General features: G+C 51.1%; 1 protein-coding gene across 4 annotated transcripts; it reads right to left on the bottom strand.

Moving 5' to 3' along the window:
- Positions 1-3316: 3316 nt before the first annotated feature.
- HYOU1 (hypoxia up-regulated 1) lies at positions 3317-15240 on the bottom strand. Of its 4 annotated transcripts, none has more exons than XM_058545039.1 (26): positions 15182-15240; positions 14111-14214; positions 13775-13868; positions 13253-13331; positions 12940-13094; positions 12734-12810; positions 12245-12426; positions 11886-12001; positions 10569-10761; positions 10238-10372; positions 9994-10076; positions 9738-9870; positions 9374-9561; positions 8997-9135; positions 8391-8451; positions 8151-8236; positions 7572-7757; positions 7272-7444; positions 7050-7137; positions 6812-6934; positions 6510-6643; positions 6287-6371; positions 5396-5636; positions 5254-5301; positions 4923-4973; positions 3317-4795 (listed from the first exon to the last, which is right to left on the bottom strand). In XM_058545039.1, the coding sequence occupies exons 2-26, from the start codon at positions 14205-14207 to the stop codon at positions 4734-4736; spliced, it is 3009 nt and encodes a 1002-aa protein (XP_058401022.1). In that variant the 5' UTR covers positions 14208-14214; positions 15182-15240; the 3' UTR covers positions 3317-4733. The 4 variants fall into 4 exon arrangements, with proteins under 4 accessions (XP_058401022.1, XP_058401021.1, XP_058401024.1 ...); XM_058545038.1 differs by lacking the exon at positions 15182-15240 and adding an exon at positions 15049-15153; XM_058545041.1 differs by lacking the exon at positions 15182-15240 and adding an exon at positions 15049-15153 and having other exon boundaries at positions 7272-7441.
- Between the last annotated feature and the right edge of the window lie 1485 nt (positions 15241-16725).

The raw sequence follows: 16725 nt of genomic DNA, 5'->3' as shown, positions 1-16725 counted from the left end.
TTGGCAAATTCTACCTAAAATAAATTTCTTTATGATCATCATATACAAAGACAAAATGTAAACTGGATGAGATATATTTACAACTCATGGACTAAGGACTGATTTCCTTAATATATAAAGAAATCTTAAAAATCATTAAGACCACCAACCTAATAGAAAAATGGCAAATGATAGGAAGCAACATGTCACAGGGAAATACACGTGGCTCTTAAATAAGATGCTCACCTCAATCATAAAATAAAGTTGATGCCACTTCTTATCTATCAGATTGGCAAAATTAAAGTATCAATATTGTGTTGATTTTAGAAACCATGCGAGGTTGCGTCTCATCTTCCTTTAAAAAGATAAAAATCAAAGCCTAGTGATTTGGCTTAGGAACACAGCCAGGAGTAGGTTACTGCCAAGTTCCTAATTTGTTGGACTCTAAAACCCATGTTCTTAATCAATGAACGGTGCTCTTCCCACACACACTAGCAAAGAATTAAACAAAGATAAGACTTGAAAACCTAAACCAGGGTTTCTCAATATCCGCACTATTGACATTTTTGTCTGGGTATTCTTTGTGATGAGGGGCTGTCCTGTGCATTGTAGGATATTTAGCATCATCCTTGACATCTATCCACTAGATACCAGTAAACCCTGCTCCCTCCCCGCCCAGTTGTGATAGCCAAAATTGTCTCCAGACATTGTTATATGTCCCCTGGCAAAATTGCCACTGGTTGGGAACCACTGCCTCAAATATTCATATCTTCTAATCTAACCTAAGAGGTCATGAAAACCACCTTATGCCCAAAGGTAGTCGTTGTTTATAACTGAAAAGCAGAAACACACTAGGTGTGCAATAATAGAGGAAAGATTAAGTAAACTATGGTATATCTAGTCAGTGGATCACAAAGTTGTTAATAATGCCCACCTAATGATGGAAACTAGAGGAATCAAAATTGACTCTTTAAAACAATGGCTATTAAAAAATTCAGTACTTTTATATTCGAGAATTGCTAATGACATGCTTATGATATTAACTTAAAAATATATCTAAAATTACATACCCAAATGAGTTAAAAACTTAAAACCTGAACATGGATGTTTATGGCAGCTTTATTCATAAGTGCCAAAACTTGGATAAACAACCAAGATGTCCTTCAGTAAGTAAATGGATAAACTGTGGTACATCCAGATAATGGACTATTATTCAGCGCTAAAAAGAAATGAGCTATCAAGCCATGAAAAGACATGGAGGAATCTTAAATGCATACTACTAAGTGAAAGAAGCCAACCTGAAAAGGCTACGTAATGTATGATTCCAACTATATGACATTCTGGTAAAGGCAAAACTATGGAAAAAGTAAAAAGATCTGTGGTTTTCAGGGGTTAGAGGGCAGGGGGTGATGGATGAATAGGCAAGAGCACAGAGGGATTTTAGGGCAGTGAAACTATTCTGTATGACATGTACTGGTAGACACATGTCATTATACATTTGTCCAAACCCGAAGAATGTACACCGCCAAGAGTGAGCCCTAACGTAAACTATGGACTTTGGGTGATGACATGTGGGTCCACTGATTGTAGCAAATGTCCCATTCTGGTGTGGGATATTGAAAGTGGGGGAGGCAGTGTGTGTATGGGGCTAGGGGCTATAGGGGAACTCTCTGTACTTTCTGCTCAATTTTTCTGTGAACCTAGAACAGCTCTGAAAAATAGTCTACCAGAAAAAAAAGCCTCCCATGCTCAAAACTTGTCTGACCTGTTCAACCTTTAGAGAAAAATATAACCTTCATGGTCATTATTTATTCAACTGCTTAGACATATAAATGATTAATGACTAGAGGCCTAGAGTGAGCTTTCTCTGGTAAAATATGGCTCCAACACAACCGATGAGCAACCCAAACAGACTGTGCTACAAATGGCGAATCTCTAGCAACACGCTCTTGTGGCAGAGTAGAAAGAGCAAGGACTAACGGGTCAGAACGAAGTTCAAATCTCGCCGAGGCACTTAACACCTCTGATTCCTTGGACCAATTAGCGAACCTCTATGAACAGTCAATGGGGTGGTTATTTGTAAAATGGGGTTGTTACTGCAAAAACAGATGTTACCTAAAAATTATTTGGACATAGGGGTCCAAATAATGTTAGGAGAAAAATAAAACCAGTCTTATTTTCATGAAAAAAAAATTACATATATGAATCTCAACTAAGTCCAAAATGTTAATAATATTTTGGTGGTAGTATTATGCATAATTTTATTATTAAAACTTCTATCTTCCAAATTTTCTATAATAAACATGTATTATTTATATTCAGGAAATAAACACATTTTTTTATTGTGAAATTTTTATTGTACATTATTGTTTGCCAGTCACCATATAAGTGCATCTCTCCACCCCTTGTGCCCACCCCCCACGCCCCTAGTAACCACCAAACAGTTCCATCTGTCCCTGTGTTGGTTTATCTTCCACATATGAGTGAAATCATGCATTGTTTGTCTTTCTCTTTCTGGTTTATTTTGCTTAACATAATACCCTCCAGGTCCATCCATGTTGTTGCAAATGGGACGATTTTGTCTTTTTTTAATGGCTGAGCAGTATTCCATAGTATATATATATATACCACATCTTCTTCATCCAATCATCACTCAAGGGACTCTTGGGTTGCTTCCATGTCTTGGCTACTGAATAATGCTGCAATGAACATAGGAGGGCATAAGCCTCTTCGCATTATTGATTTCAGGTTCGTTGGATAGATACCCAGTAGTGGGATAGCTGGATCATGAGGTATTTCTATTTTTAATTTTTTGAAGAATCTCCATACTGTTTTCCATAGAGGCTTCACCAGTTTGCATTCCCACCAGCAGTGGATCAGGGTCCCCATTTCTCCACAGCCTCTCCAGCATTTGTTGTTTTTTGTCTTGGTGATTATAGCCATTCTAACAGGTGTAAGATGATATCTTAGTGTGGTTTTGATTTGCAGGAAATAAACACATTTTTAAAAACTCACATGCGCCAGCCCTGTGGCTTAGCGGTTAAGTGTGCACGCTCCGCTACTGGCAGCCCAGGTTCGGATCCCGGGCGCGCACCGACGCACCGCTTCTCTGGCCACGCTGAGGCCGTGTCCCACATACAGCAACTAGAAGGATGTGCAACTATGACATACAGCTATCTACTGGGGCTCTGGGGAAAAAAAATGAGGATTGGTAATAGACGTTAGCTCAGAGCCGGTCTTCCTCAGCAAAAAGAGGAGGATTAGCATGGATGTTAGCTCAGGGCTGATCTTCCTCACAAAAAAACAAAACAAAACAAAAAAAACTCAGCACAAAAACTGTAGAAAAGAATATTTTATTGAAACAGTTTCTCAATTAACAATGGAGCAAAGTACAATTTGACTCAAACCTGTCCAACCAGACTCAACTGCTATAGCTTCAAACATACAGGAGTGGGTGGGACCCTTTAGCCTCATTTCTGCCAATGTGGCAAAAAAAAAAAAAAAAAGAGGAAAAAAAGACAAAAGACACAACCAGGCTCCCCCTTGTCCTGGGGGCTGGGCGCTAGCCCCGGCCCTGCTACAGACGGAATACTGGAGGACAGGCTCCCCAGCATTAGCATTGTGGGTAAAAGGACCCATCCTAGCAGAGCAATGCACGAAAGGAAGGCCAGCATGTACCCTCTTCCTTCACCCACAAGGCCTGCCTTGAAGAGAGCGAGGTGGCATTTTTACATTCACACCATGGTCTCTCCTTCTCCCAGGGTCTTGGGATAGGGGCTCACAGTAGAAAGCACATTTTGGTCAGCCCAGGGGGCCAGGGGGCAAGGGAAAGGCTCTGTCTGGGAGGGCAGAACAGCAGGAGAAGGGGGCAGGCAGGCAAAGGGACATGGGGTACCAGCCTTCAGGGAAGACCAGATTTTGACAGTGCTTGCAGGATGCTGGCATCCCACGCCAGCCACTCCACACAGCTTTCCTGGGCCCAAGAGTCCAGAGGTGGGAGCTACAGGGTTTTCACACGTCTCACTCCCTGGAGAGGTGGATGGATTCCCTTCTGCACTTTCTCCTTGCCTACTCTGGCCACCAGGGGTTGTACGTGCGGGTGGGAATCGATCTAGATTTACTTCAGCTGGTCCAGATGGAAGGGCTTTGGGCAAGAGGCAGAGAACTGCCCACCTTGCAACAGGAAGCCAAGGAAATCCATGGGAAGGAGTCAGAGGGGGATGGGGGTTTTTAGGAAAAGAGAAGACCTTGGTGAAGGAAAGAGCACAGATAGGCACTCAGAAACCAAACCTGGTAACCAAGGCTCTATAGACACTGGCCCCTGTGTGACACTGATTTCTCGGTGGAAAAGGAAAGGAGGGAAGGATGATCAGAGAAGACTGGAGACTCTAATATGCCAAGACATCCTTCCCACCATCAGGTCTGTCAACTACTGACAGCCATTCTCTCACCTACCCACAGGCAAAGAATTAAGACACAATAGTGATTTTTCCCAAATTAGGGCCTGGATGAGTAGGGAACCAGGGGTGGGATTCGGGAACAGAACAATTTCAGTTTTAACCACAGAACTACTCCAGAAGGAACTGGTGAGCTGTCCCTTCCTTCCACTTCTCCACACCTCCAATCACAGGTGAGAGAAAAGGAACTTAAGCCTCTGAGGGCAGGACCAACCCCTCCCCCCAACCCTTGATGTTTAATAAATAGAAGTGGTAGGAGAAAGGGGTGGGGACAAATGGGGAACTGGGAGGCAGGGGTTATAGTTCATCATTCTTCAAAGTTTGCTTCTGTCCTGTCGGCTGCTCCTTCTGTTCAGATTCTGTTGGGAGTTGGGGAGAGCAAAGGAATGGCAGCAGGTGAAATAGAGGTGACTGGCCCCAGTTCTGTGCAGATATTCCCCCGAGACCCTACTGGGCTTCCCGGCACGCCCCCAGCTCCACCCTCACCTGCTCCAGGACCTCCTAGCTCCAGAGGTTCAGCATCTGCCGGTTCAGATCCTGCTTTTGGGAAGGAACAGGTTAGAGTCTGCAGAAAGGAGGAAGGGACTAATGGTGGGGTTGGCAAACTTTTTCTGTAAAGAGCCAGACAGTAAATATTTTAGGAGTTGTGGGCCACGCTCAATCCCTTTGCATATTCTCTCTCTTTTTTTTTAATAACCTTCTAAAAACGTAAAGGCCATTCACAGCTCCTAGGCCGTCCAGAAACAGGCTGTGCCTGCCAGTTGCCAACCCCTGGGATAAGTGATGTCCATATTCCCAATCAGTTTCCCCAACTCACGAGTCTCTTTCTCAGGTTCTGAAATGGGCTTCGCATCTTCAGCCTGGCCTGGAGTGAAATCAGGAGTAAAATGTAGTCCCAGGAGGGAAAGGAGGCCTTCTTCCTGCCCAATAGCCCCTGGAACCAGGCCTCTTGCTCTCACCTGGTGGAGGGATGACCTTCTCCTCCTGGTCACTGGCACTGGCATTGAGGGGAGGCTCTGCCCGGGTCCCATTCTTGTCCTTGGGCCGGGGCCGGGGCTTGGCAAACTTGGCCTTATTGAGCAAATACTGCACCTCACGGTCCAGGGCCATCATCTTGGCCTCGATGTCTTTTGAGAGCAACACGGGCTTCTCTGTGGCAGGAAGCTTGGCCTGCTCAGTCACAGTTGCATTCTTCCAGGCCTGCGGGTGAGGCCAGGACAGGATCAGAGCCAGCCACAGGGAGAGCAGACATCTCTGTCCCAGATGAAATACACCCCCAACCAGCCTCAGGCTCTTCCCTCAGATCTCAAATCACGCTGCCACCCCTGGCCGGCATTCCCACAGGGGTAAGCAGACTGCTCAGAATGACATTCAAGACCCTCCACAAGGGAGTCCCAAACTACACATTTCTGCCTTACATCCTATTACCCTGGACTAACTACAGCTGAACCTCTCGATTATTCCCTTCCTGTCTCTTCACTTATGAGCTCTGGTTCAGCAAGTCTCCACACATCCAAAACACTTTCTGCTTCACCTGACAAGTCATTCTCACCTGTCCAAACCCTGGCCACATTCTGAGTCCAGCTCAAGTTCCAGCTCCTCGAAGCAGCCTTCTCTAACCTCGCAGGGGTGGGCTCTATTGTGCCTCCAGTCTGACGACTCATGGCTATGACCCTTCTTTGGGACTAATCACACATGGCCTCAAATGCAGACATCTTCTACCTTCCCAGTTAGCTGCTAAGCCAGGAGGCAGAGGCTGCTGAGTCTCCGTTTCTCTGCATCCCCCACGCTGTCTAGGATGGCACACTTCACCAGGTAAGTATACAGTTAAGTATTTACAGAGGGATTACCCAGGTCTCATTGATGACTTTCTCTAACGTTGTCATTTCCACCTCAGTGAAGATCTGGTCCATCTCAGGGATGAGACGGGCCCCCCTGGAAGCCAGAGAGAAGACAATCAGCCCAAGAAGAAGAGGGTCCTGGGTGTGGGTATGGGGCATTGGAAGCTGTTGGGCACAAGAGTCAGTGCTTGACAGGACTGAACAAGGAAGAAAGGGCAAAGGGGCTGCTTACTTGAGGAACATGCTGGAATGGTTGAGGAGATTATCGAGGGCAGACAGACGTTCGGGCCACTTCTTGCGCTCTTCCACCCGAAAAAATAACCCCTGGCACAGCTTCCTCAGCTCAGTCAGCTTCTCCTTCAACATCTGGAGGTGAGGGTGGGAGTGGGCAGAGAGGTTGAAGGGGTGACAGGACTGGAACCAGCCCCATATCCTTCTTTAGGGCCTCACATCCCCACTCTTCTCACTTTCTCTGACCCTTGGAGAGGAAGGAGCAATCCCATCCCACCCGCCATGTTCCCGGAGGCCCCTCACCACTGTGGTGGCCCCAAAGCCCTCATCCTCCAGCCAGGTGGAAGCAGCGTTGAGTTTCCCAGAGATGTCCTCACGTTGTTCCTCAGTGGACACCTCCTGGTACTCAGGTTGGTACAGCTTGTCCTAGAGAGGTGCACACAAGTGCAAGCATGCAGTGAGCCCCTGAGGGCAAGGCTCGCAGAGCCAGACCCTCCCCAGACACAGGTGCCAGGGCAGGTGTGCCTCCCAGCCTACCAACCTGGGTCTCAAAGATGAAAGCTTCCAAGCTGTTGGCGGCTTTCTCCCGTTCCTGCTTCTCTAGGTCTCGGAGTGTCAAGTCCTGAAGTCTGTAGGACAAAGGAGAGGCAGGCATGAGGGAGATGGCATGTTGAACTCAGCCCCTGGGTCAGACAGCTCTCCCTCCCAGGGGCGCCATTCCACACCTGCCCACACTCTGCACACACACGCAGTCTTTACTCACTTCTGTGCCGAGTGAGCCAGCTCGTCCTCAGGCAGGTCAGGCAGGTCCAGAACAACCAGCTCCACCCCAATCTCCTCTACCATCCTCTGCTTGCGGGCAGGCTTCTGCTTCTTTTCTTCCTCTGGGGCTGGAGGGACACCCTCAGACCCCGCCTTTCCCTTCTCACTTGGCTTCTGGGGGAAAGAGATGAGGATGTCAGGAAAAGCATGGGCCCTTCTATTCTCCACAGGCAGGGCTCTTGCGGGTAAGAAACAAGGCAGGCATCTGTTCCCTTAGCCTCTGACTCTGCCTGCAGCTCACCTGGGCCTCAGACTTTTCCCCATTTTCTTTTTCCGCAGCCTTTTCTCCCTCAGGGGCTGCATCCCCCTTAGGCTCAGGGGGTGGGGGCTGAGAGGTATCCTCCATTGGGGCCTCAGCTTCCTCCTTGAGCTCCGCTTGCTCTCCAGGCTCATCCTTGCTCCCCTCAGCAGGGCTTTCCTCTTCCTCCTGGGAACAATCACAGACACACCCACAGATAACAGTCACCAGCAGAGCCTCTGGATCAGGACTGGCCCAGCAACACCAGAGCTCCCAGGCCCTGCTTTGAAGGGGCTCACTGCTCACGACACAGATGGGTAGACAGATGATAACTGTATGGAAATGGGCAGGGGACTGTTTGGACTGCAGCAGTCTAGTCAGACAGGACATGAGGAGAATGGGCCTTGGAGCTCCAGCACAGGGACAGCTCCGAGTCCAGAGGAGGGTATGGTTGGGCTGAGAGAAAGGGGAAGTCTATTAAACCCTAGGCAGCTGGAATGCCCACCCAACTCCCTGCCTCTGCTGCCACGACCTGGCCCCACACACCATCTCCATGCTCCCCCGGCTCCCTCCTGGCCTTACCTGGACAGTGTCAGTACCATTCTCTTTAGTATCTGGTGTATCTTTAGTACCACCTCCAAACAGGCTGGAGATGGTGTTGCCAAGTTCTAGAAGGAAGAAAGTCAAGGACTCAAAGGGGACCACAGCAGTGAGTACATCTCCTAACCCAAGGGCAAGGCCTGCCCACCTCCCCAAAATGCATACAAGTATATTCTCTCTCTCACACATATGCACATGCACACATGTGCATGCTCATCTTACTGGTCAGAGTAGATTCCTCTTCAGGGCTGTCCTCCACCAGAGTTTCAAACACAGACTCCACCTGAAAACAGGGACTCAAGATGAAGAAACGCACATACTAACCCACCTCTTCTCCAGGAACATCCTGCCACAGTGGGTGTCTGCTTATGCACATCCACATGACTTCCAGCTGTGCTGGGCTATTCCCTCACTTGTCTTCTTCTAACGGCTGTTGGATCAAGTCACCTCCAGCCCCTTTGATTATGAGCCCTTTAGGACAGGATCATAGCTCCTTTTTTCCCCCAGAGGCCCACACTTCTCCACTCAACAACAGAACGGACCATAATTTCCCATAGTATGTTGTAATAAATATTACTCCCCAGAACTGTTCTTCAAAAATGGGTTCCTCAACCATTCTACAGATCCTGAAATTTACAATGTCTGCAAGCATTTACAGGCTCTGAGGCGGCCGATACCAGATCTCTGGTCAGCTTCATCTAGAGCCAAGATTTACCAACTCCAAAACCCTTTTCACTTATCCTGTTCTAATACCATGTGGAACCACTCTGCAAAAGTCTGGTGGGGCTGGGCCCTTGCCCTGTCCACAAGGTCTCCGTCTGCTCTCACCCTGTCTAGGCTGAGCACACCACTCTCATCCAGGTTGAAGTGAGCCTTGATGCCCTTGGACTCGTGGTCGGGATACTTCTTGAAGCTCTCACCCACACCTTTTAGCTTCACTGTGGTCAGATTCTGAGAGCCAAACACCCTGGTTGGGGAGGAGAGAGCAGTTCAGGGGAACCCACCCAGCCTGCCTCCAGCCCTAGATGACACAGCCTCCTGGCATGGGATATTGGGGCCCTCCCTGAGGACACACTCAGGAGGATGGGCACCCTCCAGAGAAGATGCTCACCCCAACCCTAACCCTACAGCCTGCTTCCCTGTGTCAGCCCTGCAGGCCCCAAATCCTCCCTTCCTAGAACTTCCATCCTGCCCCACCCCCTCACCGAAGATCCTCTGGCCCCAGGAAGCCCAGGTCACCATAGTTGATGTGGAAGTTGAAATCATGGCTGTAGCGGTTAAAGGTGATGACTTTGCGTTGAGGGTAAGGCCCCATCCGGGAGAAGAGAACACGCTTATTGTGCTTCAGACTGCGAACCCCCGACTCCTCCTCCACCTCCCTTGTGAACTCCACCTACACAGCAGGCAGAGAGAAGGCACACTGCAGAACCAGAGCAGGTTCTGGGGTAAGGGTGGGTGGAGAATGTCAAGTGGCAGAAAAACAAAAGGGCAGGCTAAAGCAGACAGGAGGGGAGATCACACCTGGAGAGGTAACGTGAGCCTGTCACCTGATCAGACAGGCTTACTCACCAGGATAGGGTAGATCACCGCATCTCGGACTACAAACGGCTTCACCTTGAAGGCTTTGCTGAGCGCAGCTGCTTGGTACACAGCCCCCATAGCGGCTGCTTCATCTGCATTGATGTTCTTCCCTAGCTCCTCCCTGTGAAAGGCCTAAGCTTTAGCACCATCTACCCTGGAGCACCCAGCCTGGCCTCCCTCCCCTCAGCCCTCCAGCTGCCTAGCCCTGGAGCCTCGGCCCCGATGCCCCAGTCCCTACACTCACTTGCCCACAGCCTTCAGCAGCACCTCCTGAACTTTGGGGACCCGAGTGGCCCCACCCACCAGGATCACCTGCTCAATCTCATCCTGCAGAGGGAGAAAGAATGTGAGATGGGACACTAGGCAGTTAACCCTCCTCCTCAGCACTGCCTCTTCCCTTAAGGTTCCTGCTCCCACCTCCCCGCCATCTAAACACTTTCTATCCCACTTGTCTCCTACCCTATGCCCACCTCCGACCACCCCCTCACCAAATTCATTTCAGCACTCTGGAGGGCCTGCTGCACAGGCCCAGGCACCCGCTCAAATAAGTCTGCACACAACTCTTCAAACTCCACTCGAGTCACTTTTGCCTTGAAGTCCACATCGTCCACCAGGCCCTCGATCTGGGGGAGGAAGGGGAGTGTCAGAGAGTTCTCATTCAGGTCCTGCTCTCAGGGTGGGTACGACTTTGAGGGGATGACAGGAGGCATGGGAAGAAAGGAGGGGCCACACCAGGCACAAGTAGCCTAGCTTAGGATGGTGAGGTACTCCATCCGCTGGGTGGGGAATATTTGCCCTCAACCAGCCATGTGTGGGCACCTGTGCCATGTGGTCAGCGTTGGCACTCAGCACGGTTTTGAGTCGATTAGCCTCACGCAGAAGCTTGGCCATGGCCCGGGGGTTCTCCCGCACGTCCTTTGCCTTCTGGCCCTTGCGTTGCTCATTGAAAAGCCTGGTCAGGTGCTCACGCAGCCGGAGCTCCATCTCCAGACCTCCCAGGGTGCGGTCAAACCTGTGCAGGGAAGGGAACAGGGAAAAGTGTGAGGAACACACGGGGTCCCTTCATCTACACAGGAACCTGACTCTAATCCCACAAGGCTGACACCTCACAGTGACAGTTCATCTACCCACATTCAACTGTATTTACTGGGCATCAACCATGTATTTCTTTCTGTGATGCAACTGAAAGAGGCAAAAAAAAGATAGGGTCCCCGCTGTCAAGGAGTTTACAATCTAGCAATCAAATAATAATATAAATGTGAAATTTTAACCACCACATGTGTTACAAAGGAGAGGCAGACGATGCTATTAGAACACAAACGTGGGAAATTTCAGCTATTTAGAGATGTCAGGGAAAGTTCTCTGAAGAAGCGATGCTTGAGCTGAAACCTGAAGGATGATCTGGAATTAACTAGGTGAAGGGGAGAGGAAAGTACATTCTAGACATAGGGAACAGTATGTGCAAAGACCCTGAGGTGGGAAAGAGCACGGGGAGTAAGTTCCAAAGGAGGGCAAGTATGGCTGGAGCTCAGAGAGCAAGAGGCTTGGGATTTGAGACAAGCGGAGGAGTCAGGGCTCAACTGACACAGCCTCATAGGCCAAGGTAAAGGTTCAGAACTGATGAAGGGTTTTTAAGACATGGGTTACAATCAGGTTGGCAAAGAATCCCCTGGCAGCAAGGTGGAGAAAGAACTGGAGGGAAGCCACACTAGAAGCAGATCTTCTCTGGAATTCTGCAGGTAACAGGTGATGGTGGCTTGAACTAGGGTGGAAGTGGTAGAGATGAATGGAAAAGGACAGGTTCAGGAAATAAGACAATGTCAGTGACAAGTTATTTAAGTAAACTGGAAATGACAAGAGAGCAAAAAAAAAAAGACTGACATCCCACATATGGCCCACAGCCTCGTGAATTTCCTTAGGAGAAGTTCAGGAAGTTCCCTGACTTTCCACCTTCCTAAGCTCTCCTCCCTCCTCTCCATCTTCCCCTCTTTCTTTGGGAAAGGTACCCCAGAACAACTGATGCTTTAACCAGGAGAGCACCCCTGCAGGAAGCAGGGAAGTGAGGCTGTTGTCTCTCCAAGAAATCTCTGACCTGGAAGTGTCTGTGCAGCAGCCCTCCTCCCAGCACCCACTTACCCCACTCCCCGGATCTGCAGCTGTGGCTGCATCCCTGCCTCCTTCGTCTTCACCGTCTGGTAGGTCACGATGGTGCAAACAGTGCTGCCTGAGCCCATGTCATAGAACATGATATTCTGTAGAGACATCAAGGCAAGTGTCGCGGGAACCTTATTCAACTCCAGGGTGCCTGCCTGCCTCCAAGGGGCTGCACCAACTCTCAACCTAAAGCTGAACAGCTCCAACACGGGCTGAGGAAAACTGTTGCTGCATTTTGCCCAGGGCCAGCCATGCAAACAACATGCAAAATGAGCCAAGTGGCCTCCATCCTCAGAACATGCCACCCTGCAAGTCTGGTCAGAAGTTCCTCCCTGGCTCACCTGGGCAGTGCTGTTGATATCTTTCCGGCGGAAGACACCGTAGCTGAGGGCAGTGGCAGTGTTGTCATTGATGAGCTGCAACACTTTGAGGCCGGCCATGCGAGCGGCCTGCAACACGGCCCGGCGCTCTGCCTGATTGAAAAAGGCTGGCACGGTGATCACTGCATCCTTGATGGGCTGCTCTACAGGAGACAACAGAATAGGGTTCCCACCAGCTCCGTACCTTAGACAAGGGTTTCCCAGTCTTAGTACTACTGACATCGTGGGCCAGATAATTCTAAAACAGAATTAAATGTGGGTTGTCCTGTGCATTGCAGGATGTTTGGCAGCACCCCCGGCCTCTACCCACTAGATGCTAGTAGCTGCTCCCCAGTTGTGACAACCAAAAATGTATTCACACATTGCCAAATGTTCCCTGGGAGGCAAAACTGCCCCCATTTGAGATCTTAGGGAACCTGGCCCCCACAGGCCCCCACCCTGGCCGCTCACCTGCAAAATCTTCAGCCAGGGAACGAGAGTAATTGAGAACCATGCCCAGTACCTCCTCAGGTGAGAACTGCAGCTGCCTGTGGGGAGACAGGTAGTTAGAGGCCATGTCTGGAAAGCCAGGCATTAAGGCAAAGACAATCATGAGCGCATGCCAATCAGGAGCCCATTAGGCCTGCTGAGGCCACCTTCTCCAGCAGAGCACTCACGGGCTGATTTTGAAGTGCACAGTCTGCCTCTGTGGGTCGAAGCCTAGCTCATGCTCCGGGAAACGGGCTCTGTAAAGGGCCACATGGGGGTTACCCTCCTGCTTCCCCAGGAGGTGCTGAAAGTAACGCAGTGTAGCCTTCGGATTCTTGATAGCCTGAGAGGAGGTAAAGAAGGATCAGAGTATTAGGCTTCCCAAGCTCCATCACCTACCTCTTCCATCAGAGACTGATAAGGGAATAGACTCTGGGGTCTGTTATCTCCTCTCCTCTCCTCTGCCCACCGCTTTTGAGAAGAGGTGGGTTGCTAGCTCACCATGCTTGCGGCACTGTCTCCAAAAAATCTTTCATTTTCTTTCAGGGTCACAATCACCGGGGTTTTCCTCCGGGATTCCCTGAGGAAAAGAGACATTGGGTGGGGCCAATGTCCGTGGCGTAGTGGTTAAGTTCACGTGCTCCACCACTCCGCGGCCCGGGCTTTGTGGGTTTGGATCCCCGGTGCGTGGACCGATGCATCGCTTATCAAGCCATGCTGTGGCGGCGTCCCGTATAAAGTAGAGGAAGATGGGCACGGATGTTAGCCCAGGGCCGGTCTTCCTCAGCAAAAAGAGGAGGATTGGCAACGGATGTTAGCTCAGGGCTAATCTTCCTCACACACACAAAAGAGAGACCTTGGGCCCAATTGCCTACAGCAGGGTGTGGATCCAGGAGCCTTAACATCCCCCATGCAATCAGTCACCCAGACACCAAAGTCTAGTGTGGGTACTATGAAGAACACACACCAGTTTGGAGCCTAGACTCCCTCTTTCCCCATCCCTGACACCAGGGCCGCCCTCACTTATTCAAGACAATTTCCATGGGCACTCCAGGTTTGACGATGGCCACCTTCATAGACTCGCTGCCCAGGTCCACAGACATCACTGCCAACGTGTCTGAAGGGGAAACAGATTTGTCAATAAGCCCCACTTCCCCCACCTTCCTGAGGCCCCTCTAATCAAAGCACACCACTTTCCATGGAGAAGGTAAGATAGCAAAAAACAAAGAAAAAGGCCTGGGTCCAGCAACTCAAGAGTCCAGAGGCTTCCAACCAAGAGCCTCATTCCCCCTTCCCACCACGTGTCATTCATCATTCATTCATTTATTCTTCTTTTGATCCCTCTGCTGGGGTACATACCACTCAGTGCCAAGAAGTCTGCCAAGAGCACAGCCATCAACGCCCAACAGGCTAGCCTCCTTGGCCTCTGCCTCTGCCTCCTGACCATGGCTGCCATTGTGTCCCTGGGGGAGGAGAAAAACAACACTTGTAACTGGATGCCCTGAGTGAAGGAGACAGAACCTCATCCAGAACAGAGAAGCTTTAAGATTCATACCTACTCCCTTCTCACCCAGAGTAGAGGCAGTCTACATCCCCTCCCCTCTCTCCTGATGAAGACCAACCACTGTAATCATCCCCAGAAGTGCCCACACATAGGCCTAGGTGAAAAAGCCTGAGTGAGTCCTGGGCTCCATCCCCCACATCCCTAAACAGGGAAGGAAACAGGACAGGAGACAGAGGACCAGAGCCTCCCATCAGCTGCATAGGCAGTAACTGGGGCACCCTAGCACTGTCCCTGCTGTCAGACACCTGGGGTGTGGCCAGGGATCCCTGCCCAGGGCTCACACCTGGAGCTCCCCCACTGGTGGGGAAAGCCAAGCTAGGCCTGGCCAGGAACTGAGAGATGATGACGTTGGGAGAGGCTGAGATGGAAGGAGGGCCTGAATCCTCCTCGGCACCCCTTCGGGTTGTCCCGCCCGCCTCCCTTCCCCATTCCACCCCCCAAGCCCGCTGCCTACACAGACGCTGCGCCTGGAACGGTAGGGTCTCTCGCCGGGTGGGTACCGAGGACCCCAAGTTCACCTAAGCTTCACCTGAGAAAGGCGACGGCTCCCACTCCCGGAAACGTGTACCGGCCCACCCCTCAGGCGTGGGGGCTCCCCGGGGGCTGAGCTGCGGGGCCAAGACCACCGGCGTCCGCGGGGCCCTCGCTCCCGCTACCGACCCGCCCCCAGAGCCAGCACGTTGCCTCCTCTAGGAGGGGTGGCCGGCCCTCGTCGCCATCCCCACCCCCCTACCTCTTGCCTCCGCTCCTGTGGCCCCAGCTCGGGGACAAACGCGGCGGCAGACGTCCCCACGAGGCCAACAGCGCGCCCCCCAGCCCGCGCCCTTCACAACTCCCCTCGGTTTGCTGTTACATTAGCCACCAACCTCTTGGCGGCGTCTCGCACATCAGCCGGCCCCGGACGCGGCGTGCGCTCATTGGAGCCTGCGCCGCTCGGCCCTGCGCCGCGCGCCCGGCCCCGCCCCCGCCGCTCCGGCGCGCGTGCCCATTGGGCCACGTCCTAGGCCCGCCCCTCCTCCGTCTCCTGCTGCTGCCGGGGAGGCGGCGGAGGGGCCAGGGCGCCAGTTGGGGGAAAACCGCCCACGCCGACCCGGCATTGGGCCACGTCACGGGGTCGGGCGCCTTCGGGGAGCCTTTCCGGCGTCGGCGCTGGATGTCTCTGTCTGGCGGGCTCGGGAGCTAGTCGGCGCACGGAGAGTCCCGCATTCTGCTCTCTTCCAGTCACCTGGGGAGCCTCGGCCGGCCGAGGAGTGGGCATGACCGGCATCCCTTCCGCAGCCACGCGGAAGAGGCGCTCGCTTGCTGGTTGGTATGGAACTGCTCTAGGTGGGCAGGTAAATCAGAATGGCTGCGCTGCAGGCTTAGTCCATCCCCATCCCCTTTGTTTCCCCGAGGAAACCAAAGCCACCAAAAGAGACGTTTGCTGATGGGTCAGAGATAACACTTGGATTAGTGGTAGGATTTGGCTTGGACTCCTCACTCTAAGCCCCATTTGTATGAGAAAGAATATTCCAGCCTGCGAAACGCTACACACAAAAGACGCTTAATTTGTGAGACTTTAATAGATCGAGCATATATTTACCGCCTCATGTTTTTTGTTCCGTTAAAACTTGTACATGTTCCCTTCTTTCCTGCTTCTGTCAGAATTGAAGCACCTGGCGCTCTTCACCCCCTCCCCTGTACTTTACAGCCCCCTAGAAATGTGCACAGTCCTTGGAGAGCACACTTTTCTTTCTTTTTCCCAGTTTTATTGAGATGAGCACTTGTGTGTGTGTGTGTGTGTAGGATCAGCCCTGAGCTAACATCTGATGCCAATCCTGGTCTTTTTTGCTGAGGAAGACTGGCCCTGGGCTGTCATCCGTGCCCATCTTCCTCTACTTTATATGGGACGCCGCCACAGCATGGCTTGACAAGCGGTGCGTTCGTGGGTGCCCAGGATCTGAACCTGCAGGCCGTGGAAGCGGAGCAGGCGCACTTAACTGCTGCGCTACCAGGCCAGCCCCTGAGCACTTTTCCTTAAAGATGGAAATCAGCCTCTTTCCTCTCTCTCTCTCTCTGGAAATCGACGCCTGGCCTCCCTTCACCTCAGGCTATCTTGAAGGCCCTGACTAACTGCCAGGGCTTGGTTAAGGAACTCTTATCTGTTCCTTCCCCTACGTTTTTCGTTTTTCGTGATGCTTAGGGAGAGAGAGTAGTCTGGTGTCTATGCTTAGAAGATAAACCTACTGGCAGTACCAGGGAGAGGTCTATTTTTTTCCCTTTAAGAATAGTTCACAACAACAAACACATAGATACAGAGATTAGATTGGTGGTTACTAGAGGGGAAGGGGGCAGAGGGGAGGGTGGAAGGAGTAAAAGGGCACTGGTGTATGGTGATGGATGGTAATTAGTCTTTGGGTGATGAACATGA

Source organism: Diceros bicornis, chromosome 7, assembly GCF_020826845.1.
Source record: "Diceros bicornis minor isolate mBicDic1 chromosome 7, mDicBic1.mat.cur, whole genome shotgun sequence".
Classification (NCBI taxonomy): Eukaryota; Metazoa; Chordata; class Mammalia; order Perissodactyla; family Rhinocerotidae; genus Diceros; species Diceros bicornis.
Note: the sequence above shows the minus strand (reverse complement) of the source record. Positions and strands in the feature narration are given on the sequence as shown.

Bases quoted from the DNA above. Each gene is read 5' to 3' on its own strand.
- HYOU1 (XM_058545039.1), bottom strand. From the start codon at position 14,207: ATGGCAGCCATGGTCAGGAGGCAGAGGCAGAGGCCAAGGAGGCTAGCC. The intron at 13,869-14,110 runs GTATGTACCCCA...TTTCCCCTTCAG, and splicing joins AGACTTCTTGGCACTGAGTG to ACACGTTGGCAGTGATGTCT. The intron at 9,871-9,993 runs GTGAGTGTAGGG...GGCCTTTCACAG, and splicing joins CTGCTGAAGGCTGTGGGCAA to GGAGGAGCTAGGGAAGAACA.